Source organism: Marmota marmota, unplaced genomic scaffold (genome assembly GCF_001458135.2).
Source record: "Marmota marmota marmota unplaced genomic scaffold, marMar, whole genome shotgun sequence".
Classification (NCBI taxonomy): domain Eukaryota; kingdom Metazoa; phylum Chordata; class Mammalia; order Rodentia; family Sciuridae; genus Marmota; species Marmota marmota.
The window spans coordinates 26,765,965-26,778,626 of NW_026000142.1; the positions used below are offsets into that span (position 1 = coordinate 26,765,965).

At 35.1% G+C, this 12,662-nt stretch overlaps 1 protein-coding gene across 8 annotated transcripts in view; it reads left to right on the forward strand.

The window, feature by feature from the left end:
* Positions 1-12,662, forward strand: part of Dnajc2 (DnaJ heat shock protein family (Hsp40) member C2) — a 30,945-nt gene that overhangs the window by 14,108 nt on the left and 4,175 nt on the right. For all 8 annotated transcript variants that reach the window (XM_048786176.1, XM_048786174.1, XM_015488379.2 and 5 more), the window contains 10 exons: positions 373-471; positions 1,750-1,891; positions 3,976-4,056; positions 4,915-4,980; positions 5,753-5,844; positions 5,931-6,052; positions 6,480-6,629; positions 9,678-9,766; positions 9,916-9,985; positions 12,090-12,274. In XM_048786176.1, the coding sequence (XP_048642133.1) occupies positions 373-471; positions 1,750-1,891; positions 3,976-4,056; positions 4,915-4,980; positions 5,753-5,844; positions 5,931-6,052; positions 6,480-6,629; positions 9,678-9,766; positions 9,916-9,985; positions 12,090-12,274 (1,096 nt within the window). The remainder of the gene's footprint in view (positions 1-372; positions 472-1,749; positions 1,892-3,975; positions 4,057-4,914; positions 4,981-5,752; positions 5,845-5,930; positions 6,053-6,479; positions 6,630-9,677; positions 9,767-9,915; positions 9,986-12,089; positions 12,275-12,662) is intronic.

Sequence of the window (12,662 nt, forward strand, 5' to 3'; positions counted from 1 at the left end):
TTTTTTTTTTTTTTTTTTTTTTTGCAGTGCTGGGGATTCAACCCAGGGCCTTGTTAATAAGCAAGGGCTCTACCACTGAACTACACCCCTCAGCACTCCTAAATTCTTTAAAGCATATCCTTAAGGGAAAAAATAACCTATGTATAAATACACAAAAACATTATATATTTGTCTTTGGGGGCTGGCACTTTGGCTGATTTCTTAAAATAATTGTTTCAGTTGCTCTTTAATTTTCACACTTAATAAGCACGCATTTCACCTTGGAAGGAAAGATTTTAAAATTAGCATTGCAATTTTGGAGATGGTCTGTATTTAGCTCATCCTTATTTTTGGTTTTGATGCCTGAAGTGACAAATCTGACTCATTTTGTAGATAAAGCAATGGTCTTAAAACATCACCCAGACAAACGGAAAGCAGCAGGTGAACCAATAAAAGAAGGAGACAACGATTACTTCACTTGTATAACTAAAGGTAAGAAAATATTTTACAGTCGGAAATTTCTGAAAGTAATTTTTATTTAATAAATGCTGGGATTGGGTTTCCTATGTGTGATATAGTTCATTTACTATCTATCGCATGATATCTTTAAATACTTTTAATTATACCAGGTTATTTTTTATTTATTTCCCCAAAGCCTCACTATACAAAGTGAGGTTCCCCCAGCCAGCAGCAATAACACCTGGCAGCTTGTTAGAAATGCAACATCTCAGGCCCTGCAACTACTGATTAGAATCTGCATTTTAATGGATCCCCAGATGACTCTTACCTGAAGCTTATACAAGCATTGTATTTAATGATGAGACTACTAAGATCTTTTGCCTATCAGTTTCTTTGTGAGAGTAAATTGTTCCTTAGATCTTTTGCTAATTTAAATTGGGGGCTGGATGTGAACTAAGTGGCAGAGCACTTACCTAGAATGTGTGAGGAGGCCCTGGGTTCCATCCCTAGCACTAGGAAAAAGTAATAATAATTAAGCTAATTATATCATTATACAATAATTATTTATTGCTAATTTACATAGCAATATGCTCATTAAGCAAGTTAACATAGGTAACCACCATTTCTAAATGTTTCCTAAATGTGATTTTATTATTTTTTATTTTTGTGGGTACCGGGGATTGAACTCAGGGGCACTTGACCACTGAGTCACATCCCAGCCCATTTTTGTGTTTTATTTAGAGACAGGGTCTCCTCGAGTTGCTTAGCACCTCACTTTTACTGAGGCTGGCTTTGAACTCAGGATCCTCCTGTCTCAGCCTCCCAAACCACTGGGATCACAGGCATGCGCTACCACGCCCAGTGTGATTTTACATTTTGATGATACTTGTTAAATAATTATATGTGCATTTTTCAAAATTCTTCATCTTAGCCCACTCATATTACACATTACTCTAGAAACCTAAGAGCCTTCCATCTTTTACAGCCATGAGATCCATCAGTTAATTTTCTTTTCCCCCAGAGTCTTCATCATCTTTTTTCAGTTACTGTTTAAAATTTTTTTTGTCACTTTCCTATCAGAAGTACTTAAAGGAGTTTCGTCCACTCATATCCAGAAGTGCTCGAGCTGTCCTTACCTAAATTAAATCCTCCCCACCCCCCAAAATTTTAAATATGGAAATTAATAACTTAAAAGAGGGGGATATTTGTTTTCTCTTAGAAAAAAAAAGGGTAAACTTATGGTGCTATAATCTTGCTTTTTTTCCTGGGGTAAACTTAATAGTTCTATAATCTTGCTTTTTTCCCCCTCAGCTTATGAAATGTTATCTGATCCAGTGAAAAGACGAGCATTTAACAGTGTAGATCCTACTTTTGATAACTCAGTTCCTTCTAAAAGTGAAGCAAAGGATAATTTCTTTGAAGTGTTTTCTCCAGTGTTTGAAAGGAATTCCAGGTGAGTTAAAGCATTTCCACTTTTGATCATAAAAGCCTCTATTAGCTTGCTTTGTGCAGTCCTCCAGCTTTTTGCTATTTTCCCCTGATATTAGTTTTATTTATAAAATTGTTTCCATTGTCTTGTCCTCCTCATCTTTTATTGAGCCCTTCTGGTAAACTTATCTATAGATAGAATTTTCTATAGATATATATATCTATAGAAAATTCTATAGAATAGATAGATTCTCGTTTATTTTGTTCTCTAAACAAAATTCTACCTTTCCATAGTGAAATTCCTTTATCGTTTATGGGATATTTTCCTTTGGCTGAAAAGTTATATCTGGCTTTATGTAATGTGATATTGAAAGTTAGGTGATAGTACTTTTTTTTTTTTAACTTCCTCTTTATCAATGGGTACACTGTTTGGCTCATTATGAGTTAAAAAAAAAAGAAAGAAAAGGGCTTATGGTCCTTTTTCTTCTTCTTCTTTTTTTGGTACCAGGAGTTGAATCCAAGGGTGCTTAACTACTGAGCCACACCCACAGCACAGTCTTTTTTATTTTAATTTTGAGACCAGGTCGTCTCACTAAGTTGCTGAGGCTGGCCTCAAACTTGTGATTCTCCTGCTTCAGTCTCTATTATTGAGATGACAGCATGTGCCACCACACCTAGCTTGATCCTTTTTTTTTTTCCCCCATATAAGATTATCATAAGGCATCTCTGACAAAGGATGATTTACATTTAAGATTAAAGCATACATAATTTATTTCAGTAAAATGTTTTTTATAATAGTATGCATAGTGTCAGTATTCTATATTTTTTGTTCCCTCAAAGCCTGTTTTGGCTGTGCGTTGGATTCATCAGGAGAGCTTAAAAAAAACTTTGTACTGACTATTGCTTGCAGAGAGATGCTGATTAACGGTAGGAATTTTTAATCCTCTCTGGTGATTCTACTGTGCAGCCAAAGTTTTGAACCTTTTTTTTTGGTACTGGGGGTTGAACCAGAGGCACTTAATCACTAAGCCACATCTCTGGCCTTTTTGAAATGTTTTATTTTGAGACAGGGTTTTGCTAAGTTGTGTAGGACCTCTCTGAATTGCTGCAGCTTGCTATGAACTTGGAATCCTCCTGCCTCAGCCTCCCATGCCGCTGAGATTACTGGCATGCACCACTGCAACCAGCTGAACCACTTATTTAGTAGTTTGTGATGCGGCCTACTGGTTGCTCCTCTCTGTCTTCTCACATTTATTTTAAAACAGTACTGAAGGTGATATAAAGACATCGCTTTTTTTGTTTTGTTAGTGGTACTGGAAAGATGGAACACAGGGACATTCTACCCCTAAATTACATCCCCAGCCCTTTTTATTTTTTATTTTCACTAAGTTGCTGGGGCTAGCCTCCAATCTGTGAACTTCCTGTGAGCTGGGATTACAGGCATGTGCCACTGTACCTGGCTAGGATATAGTATTTTTATGTGTAGTGATTTAATAAAATAGAAAACATGGGTCAGTAGCAGCCATAGAGTCCTTTTCAGAGGTGATGAGTGAAATGCCAAGCCTAGAAGTCTAGCTCTTAGGCACAGGTGGTGATGATAAGGGATGAAAGTTTGTTCTTTCGGTAAATATTAGCATTTATTTTAAAGGCCAGGCCTTACATTAGTGTTGCTTCTGTGCTACCTATTTAGGGGAAGGAGTAAGTGAGCTTGGGGAGAAAAGGCTAGTTGCCATTTTTTCCTAACCTGTCTGACAGCTACTATATCATTGTATCTTGGGGCTGGGAATATATCTCAATGGTGAGTGCAAGGCCATAAATGCAGTTACCAGCACTACAACAAAATCATTAAATTTTTTTGAACTGAAGATAACCTGAAAGTTATTCCATTGTCTCTTGCCACCTTCTAATCCACCCTTCCTCTCACATTCTTCACACCTACATTGTTTGTCATGAGACTGTTGACCTTCCAACTCTCATCTTTTAATTGCAGAGATTATAGGGGAGGGAGGTTAAAAGGGATTAGTAAAGGCCCTTGTTTTTAATAAATTAGGCTATAGGTAGAACTTTTGTGCAAAATTTTTCAGTTAAATTTTTCTTTTAATATATCAGATGGTCAAATAAAAAAAATGTCCCTAAACTTGGTGATATGAATTCATCATTTGAAGATGTAGATGCATTTTATTCTTTCTGGTAAGTAAATACTTCTATGAAGTTGTCATTTTTTTAAAATATTCAATAAGTACTTGATGCTTTATAAATTAATTGAGGGATGGGTGACTTACTGAACAAAAAGCACTGTTCCAAAATGAATAAAGGTTTCACATGTTTTATATCTTCTCTATGATATTCAGGCTTTTATGAGTGTTTTACTTAGCTTGTTTTCTATTAATGAGATCTAGGTAACAAGCACACTGTAGCAGTTAAAAAATAAAATCATTTGAATTCAGTGAAAATTAACACATTTCACTTAGCAATTTTCCCATTAAAAGTGTTTGTGCATTTGAGGAAGACATTGCTTTGTGTCCAAGTTTATTGATTTTCAGTAAACAATATTTAGCCCATTTTATTGTGTATTGTGTTTCCTTATTAAATATTTAATAAATAATGGAAGCATAAATTCACTGTAGGAAAAATTATGTAAGATTTAGTTGCCAGTTCAGTTGTCTATACATTCAGAAATAAAATAACCATTACTGGAGTTACTTTAAGGCTTCACAGAAAATGAGAGTAAAGGCAGGGAAAACTTAACAAGTCCTAGGCAAGAGAGAAACAAACCTAAACCTAAGAAAGAAAAAGGACAGTGAGGTGTGACTTCTTTTTTTTTAACTTAAGCGTGATGAATGTATTTTCATACTAAATGTGGAGTCATTTAACACAAGATGATGACATTAAGGACTTGAGCATAGTATTGGTTTAATACCAAAGGGAGGGAAGGAACCATTCAGACTAACTTATTTACTTGCCATTACTATTTTTTAAAATTATATATCTAACTTAATTTTAAAAGGAATGTTATTCTGTGTTAAATTTTTTTTCTATCTATATTAGGTATAATTTTGACTCTTGGAGAGAATTTTCATATTTAGACGAAGAAGAAAAAGAAAAGGCAGAATGGTAGGTATGCACATCATTAATAAAGGAATATATTCCTTTGGTACCTGTGATAATATAAAAATAAGGTGTGTGTATATGTATATACACACACACATATACAAATATATGCATTTGTGTGTGTGTGTGTATTTTCTCTTGGTGCTGGAAATTGAAAGAAGTATATGTTGCACATGTGCTTTACCACTGAGCTACATTCTCCAGTCATTATTTTCTCTGACACAGTATTTTGAAATTCCTCTATATAAATTAAACTAGATGGGGCCAAAAGAGTAACTGGTTAGGCTTATGCTTAAGAAATTGCCAAGAGGGCGGCACACACCTATAATCCCAGCAGCTCAGGAGCCTGAGGCAGGATTATCACAAATTCAAGGCCAGGCTCAGCAATTTAGGCCCTATGCAACTTAATGAGACCCTTTCTTATCATTAAAAATATAAAAAGAGCTTGGGATGTAGCTCAATGAGTGGTAAAATCCCTCTGGGTTTATTCCCTGATTACCCTCCTTGCCCCAAAATTGCCAAGATAACTCAATTCAGCAAATTTTTCTTTTGGTTGCTTAACCTAGGTTTTATTATACTTTTCCCAGAGTACGGAGGAAAATTCTTTTGACATGCATGTCCAAGAAAACTAACCAAAATTGATAATAAACAGAAGCACACTTCAATGTTAGTAGTGATATAGCATTGTTAATTTTGTAAGACATTATTACATATAAATTTATAAAATATTACTCTTTCCAGTCATAATTTGTTTCCAATATTTACTATTATATAGTCGTGATGAGAGAAGATGGATTGAAAAGCAGAATAGAGCAACAAGGGCACAAAGAAAAAAAGAAGAAATGAACAGAATAAGAACATTAGTTGGTAAGTATAATTAATGTTTTTATAACTGATGTTTAAAGTTCTTTAAATGTTAGAATTTAAAAGATTCACTAATTTTTTTGGGGTAGACAATGCCTATAGCTGTGATCCAAGGATAAAAAAATTTAAGGAAGAAGAAAAAGCCAAGAAAGAAGCAGAAAAGAAAGCAAAAGTAGAAGCAAAACGGAAGGAACAAGAAGCTAAAGAAAAAGTAAGGTGACATTTGATTATGTTGGACTTTAAATATTTGTTAATCATTGAAAATTAGTTAAAATAACTATTATCTGGAAGCAGGAAATTGGGTACTACTATAATTGAGTCTTAACAAGTTGGTAAAATCAATAGTTAGATCTTCCTTAATAGCAAATAGTTATTGAACAAAAACATAATCTCATATAAATATTTATGTCATAAATCTGACTTTATATTACGCTGATTTCTAACATGTTTGTTTTGTTTCCTCATAAATGCTTGTAGAACTTTGGTAGCTTGCTTTCCCTCCTAGTTCAACCTTCAATTTTCAATAAGTTGATGAGCCATTAATTTGTTAATTTCTAATTAAAAGATTGAATTTAAAATCTTTACAGAGCATTTTGAAATTCTAATTATCAAAACAATTTTGCTCTTCGTTTTTAAAGCAAAGACAAGCTGAATTAGAAGCGGCTCGGTTGGCTAAGGAGAAAGAAGAGGAGGAAATTAGACAGCAAGCGTTATTGGCAAAGAAGGAAAAAGATATCCAGAAAAAAGCTATTAAAAAGGAGAGGCAAAAACTTCGAAACTCATGCAAGGTATGTCAGACTGACATCAGGCACCAGTAAAGCAGGCAGCTGATTAAGCTTAAAGATTATTTCTTTTCTTATATTTTGTTTTTAGATTAATTTTTTTCTATTCTGATTCCTCATCCAAATTCAGATCTGATTTTCTGTTTTTTTTAATAGTTGATTTAAACAAATTAGAATTTAAATAAGTCACTATAAAACCTTCAGTTATTGTAACTTCTAATTATATTTCTTAACACCCTCTAATTCTGTCACAACCTACCTACCATCACTTCTCCCCACCACATGGCCATGTTTGTTGGAGAAACCAAATTATTTTCTGAGAACGTGCAACAATTTGGTTTTAGCTGGTTGCTTCCTAACGAACAAAGTTAGTTTTTATCTTAAAAAAAGTTTCTTTGGAAGTTAATACTTTTATCTTTATCTAAACAAAGGGATATCATTTGGGTGAGTACTGGTAGTTTTCATTCAAATACAATTTTTATTAAACATATTGATAGAAAAACCCAAATTTCTTATTGTAATTTTGTGTAAGAGATATTCTTACATTTTTAAATTGGTAAATTCAGAGAGCAAATTGTACTTTATTAAACTGTGTCAAATAAGTATATTTATGAAATTCCAAGCTACAACAGATTGCTACAAGAGAATATTCTGTACTCTACCACTGTAGTTAAATTCAAGAAATACGTAAGTGCTTAATATGTATAGAAAAATCATGTTATCTTTCACATGACCATCCAGAAGGCTTTAGACACTAGTATGTTTAGTATAAAATATCCTAAACATTCAGTTAATAACACAATTGAAATTAACCAGCCCCTCAGGTTGGGGAAATAGCTCACTTGGTAGAGTGTTTGTCTTGCATGTACAAGGCCCTGGGTTCAATCCCCAGCACCACAAAAAAAAAGAAAAAGAAATGAACCAGCCCCATCAGTAAATTTAGAAAGAGAATTAATGAAAACACAAGTACTGGTTTGTCTATTTAGGCATTTTAGTAAACTAGGAAAATTTAGGAAAAAAATGAAGTATTCTATTCACAGTTTTCCTGGGTGGAAGATTATTTTTAGGAGAATGCAGTATATCAAAATGGTAAAGAGCATGGACTCAGGATAGGCTGTCTGGGTTTGAAGTCATTCTCCACCTATCACTTACCACCTGTGGGACCCTCTGGAGGTTACCTAAACACCTTAGTGCCTTGCTTTCCTCACCTGTTCTGTAGCTGACATAATAGTTAGTCATAGGGTTATGAATGTTGAGTGAAATGATTCACATATAATTGGCACATTCAGTGTATGATGAGAACGTGAAAAAAAAAAAAAAGACCAGATATCAACTAGAAAGTGAATAATTCTTAAGAGATTTTGCATAAGTGAGGGTACAAATTCTGATATTTAGTAACTTTGTTTTATTCTCCTTTCCAGCATGAGTTAATTTATTCAGTCATCAAGTATCTGATGAGCATTATACTGGGTACCAAGCAATTTTAATTAATGTGGGTATAATGATAACACAGTCCTTGCCTTCAAGGAATCCACTGATTCCTTGTAATAGAAAACGACAAGTAAACAAGCAATTCGAACACTTCAAGATGAGCATGAGCACTAGGATGAAAAGATACCAAAAATGTAGTCAAGGAAGGCTTTCTCTTTAGTAGCATTGAGCCAGGCAAAGCATTGTGTACACCAGATAAAAGACTGAGGAATATTGAGTGAATTCAGATATGCAGAGATAATGAGGTTTACTGAGTGAGAAGCACCTGAATATGTAGGAGGAGCAAGGTTTGAAGGGCTGTTTAATATGTCTTGCTAAAGAGTTTAAATCTGATCCTGAGTTGGTTTTGGTTAGAGTGTTCAGAGAAGATAAGAGGCACAGAGACTAATCAGGAATTTTTGGTACATTCCAATCGGTGTGGCTTGAAATAAGGTAGAAATGGTGGGAATGGGAAAAAGTAAATGAGAAGTATTTCGGAAGTATAATAGGTTACTGACTGTTGGGACTGATTGTATATTGGGGGCAGCATGGGAGAAATAAAGTTTATAGATACCTTGGTTTCTGGCATGGTATACTGGATGAGTAGTGATAGCATCAATTGAAATAGAAGACAGAGGAGGAGGCAAATGATGAGTCCAGTTTAGGGCACATTGAAACTATTTGGACACCCAAATGAAGGGACCCTGGGCATATAGATCATATTATAGAGTTCACAAGCAGGATCAACACAGACTCATGCACATCTTGTGGCACTAGAAACCGTTCAAGTAGATTAGATCACTCTGGGAGAGAGTATAGAGTAAGGAAGGTAGAAGTTGGGACCCTAGTGAACACCAGTCCTTGAGATACTGCTATAAAGGAAGAGAAACCTGAGAAGTAATCAAATCGCTAGAAGAAAAATCAGTAGTGCTTTTAGAAATATCAGCAGTAAAAGAAGTATTGAGACTTTGATGAGATCCAAATCAAATGGATCAAATGGGCAAGAAGAAGTAAGGAATAGGAGGTATGTCAGTAGCAGTTTAAACATGGAAAGTATTTTCCAGTTACTTCCTATAATCCAGTTACATTATGGTGTTCAATTCTGAGCTTAATATTTCGTTAATCATATTTTTTGATAATATCTCCTGTCCCTTAGCAGGATATATTATTATATATTTCTTTAATTTCACATTTTCAGTAGACTTCTCAGTGAAGCACATGTGGGAACAGGCAGCTGAAAAAAGGATTTTAATTTGAGTCAGCCTACACATTTCTTTAACTTTAATTGGTTCTTTGAGGTCCACTTATAACTTGATAACATTCAGAAGGTATTGTTCACCATCTCCTTTTCTGTTTTACTCCCCTGCCTACACTTGGCATAATGCCTTTTATTGTAAGCTAATAATAATGGAGACCACTGGACAGTATGCTGGGAATATAGTCAGTAATGGGCACAAGGACATTGTATACATCTACATGAAGAACCTCCTGAAAAGTTTATGCTTATCATCATATTTATGTTGTATTTGCATCAGTGTTATATCAGTAGATAGAAAATAAAAATGTTTGTGTTTGTGTTTTTAGACCTGGAATCACTTTTCAGACAATGAGGCAGAACGGGTTAAAATGATGGAAGAAGTGGAAAAACTTTGTGATCGCCTTGAACTAGCAAGGTATATGTATGGAACAACTATTGAAGTCTTTTTTGGGACTTAAAGTTTCTTTTTTGTATGTGGTGCTAGAGAATTGAACCTAGAGCTTCATGCATCACATGTTCTACCACTGAGCTATACCCACAAGTCCTCATTCCTTTTTTCTTTAGCTTACAGTGCTTGAATGAAACACTCACATCATCTACAAAAGAAGTAGGAAAGGCTGCTCTGGAAAAACAGGTAATAGAAGAACATGTAATTTCTACTTATATTTAGCATTTAATTATTTTACCTCACCCTTCTTCACCTAATACTAGGTTACTAAGGGTAAAGAATATCTGATTTCTCTTTGTCTCCCAACTTTGTTTTGTTTATATAAAGTGCTGTTGTTGATTTAAATTGGATTTAGTATGTTTTTCATACTAAATGAAATAGTAAAATGTTAGATTTGTGGTATCTAGCACATTAATCACTAGTTTTTTTTGTTTGTTTGTTTTTGATACTGAGTATTGAACCCAGGGATGCTTCACCACTGAGCTACATTCCCAGTCCTTTTTATTTCTTTATTTGGAGACAGGGTCTCAATAAGTTTCCTCAAACTTGCGATCCTCTTGCCTCAGCTTTCCAAATTTGCTGGAATTACAGGCATGTGCCACCATGTCTAATGCTTTAATCACCAGTTTTTATAAAATAATGTTAAAAAAGTAAATTTTTAATTTCCCTGAATATTTTCAGAGGATAACATTTAGAACCAAAAGATTTTTGTTTTGTCTAGTATATCTTTCATTTTATAGATGAAGAATCAGGCCTAGAAGTTAAATTCAGTTCAACAAGTATTAGTATTCTATAGATAAAGCGTATGCCTAGGCATTCTTGGAGAAACACCTAATGCTACTGCTGCCACAAAGGGATTCAGAAAGTTATTCTGAAAGTAAAGCCTCAAGGATCAAAATATGGAGGACCTATGCTAAATGTCAGAGAGAAGGGGCAAGTCCACATCTGAATAGTCAGAGTCTCAGTGAAAGGTCTGAACCAGCCTTGGAGGAAGGACAGTGCTAAAATGGAAGGTTGAGAAACAGCATAAATTGTAAAATAGAGGTAAGAGTAGAAAGTTAAGAGGAGTGGAAAATGAGGTTGGTTATGAAGAGAAGAGCCATAACTTTCTGTTTAATATTGTGACCAGTTTCTGTTACTGCAAAACCTTTGAATTGCAGAAGATTCAACTTTATACTAATTATTTGGCATTTATGGGTAGGATGTGTCGGGTACATAGAAAATAACTAGTTTTAATTATATCAGTAAGGATCTGTACTATGAAAGATGGGAAACAGGAAAAGCTTTTCAAAATTAGAATTACAGGGACTTCATGACTGGTTCTAAGGATTGAATGAGAGAACTGAATTAAAGATGGCTTCATGATAGCTGCCAACAAAAGTCTCATGCACGTTTTGTAAAGGAACACCTGTGGAGGAATACCTGTGAGGAAGTGCACAAAGAACAGACAGAGACACAAAAAGTAAAGCAGTTAGACAGGATGGAGTGGATAGGAGTGAAATGAAATGGTGAAGAAGAAATGCAGAAGTGAAGTGTCCACTCCTTCCTGCCTGGGAGTTTATTAACTCAAAGAACACATACCTCCCATTACCATGACTATATTCTAATTAGTATTTCTTTAACCAAAGTGCTAGCTAACTGAGATAAGGTCCAGGTTAATACAAACACAGAGCCCCTTCTCTCCAAGGACATTGCTAAGGAAACCAGATAGTGCCTGCATAGTTGTCTTATTACCTCAGAGGGAAGAGGCTCCTGGGAATCAGGGTGCCAATTACTCCCTGGGAGTTTGCTCACCAGGGGAACACTTCCCTGGCTGTTTGCACGGTCAGAATACCTACAACATTTGAAGGTAGACTAGAAGGTACAAAGGATAGAACTTCAAGGTAAAACGGGACATGTTCCTCTGTTTATCTTTTTGTGACAGATAAGTGGTATTATTTGCTAAGAGTGTATATGAGCTTAAAGAGAGGTTCATTATGGCCTTGTGTATGATAATCTAGTGACCCTCAACTTGACAAAGTTGTGTCTAAAGCATAAAGAAATCTCATGACGTGAGTATTGGGCAGGTCAGTCTTTGGGTGGCTGTTGGTTCTTCAAGCAGACCTATGCAGCCTGGAAGCCAGAGTGAAAAGCTGATACCAGTTTGGCCTGGGAGGAGTATAGTGTCAAAATGAGGATGACAAGAGAATTGAGTAAAATTTGGAGTTAAGGATCACAAAGTCCCAGCCAGAAAGGGTGTGTAGAGTACAGGATGCTTTAAGTCCCTGACTCATCTATAATATTTGTGTAGATAGAAGAAATAAATGAACAAATTAGAAAAGAAAAAGAGGAAGCTGAGGCTCGTATGCGACAAGCATCGAAAAATGCAGAGAAATCAACTGGTGGAGGTGGAAGTAGCAGTAAAAATTGGTCAGAAGATGATCTGCAATTGCTAATTAAAGCTGTGAATCTCTTCCCTGCTGGAACAAATTCAAGGTATTTGTTTTCATGAAATTTTTCTTCAACACATACTGGAGCCCAGAGATAGTGTCAAAAATCCAAATTGCAGCAATGATTATAGCATTAATTTGCAGGGGTAAGCCTGAGTCTGTAAAAACCGCCTTCTATTAAATTCTGTTTAACAATGCATTTTTAACCTTATTAGTCTTATCCATTACACGAGCACATACATACAGCAAGATGCTTTATCAGTTAGTTGCTCCCCACCACAAACCAGAGCTTATTTTTGATTCTAGGTTGAGCACTCAAAGAAGCATTAGAGACCCAGCCTCTCTTGTTGTATAGAAATGGAAACTAAGGCTGTTTTCAGTGATCTCTCCTTTTCTTAAGAAGTATGTCTTGAATTGGCAGTATACATAAACGT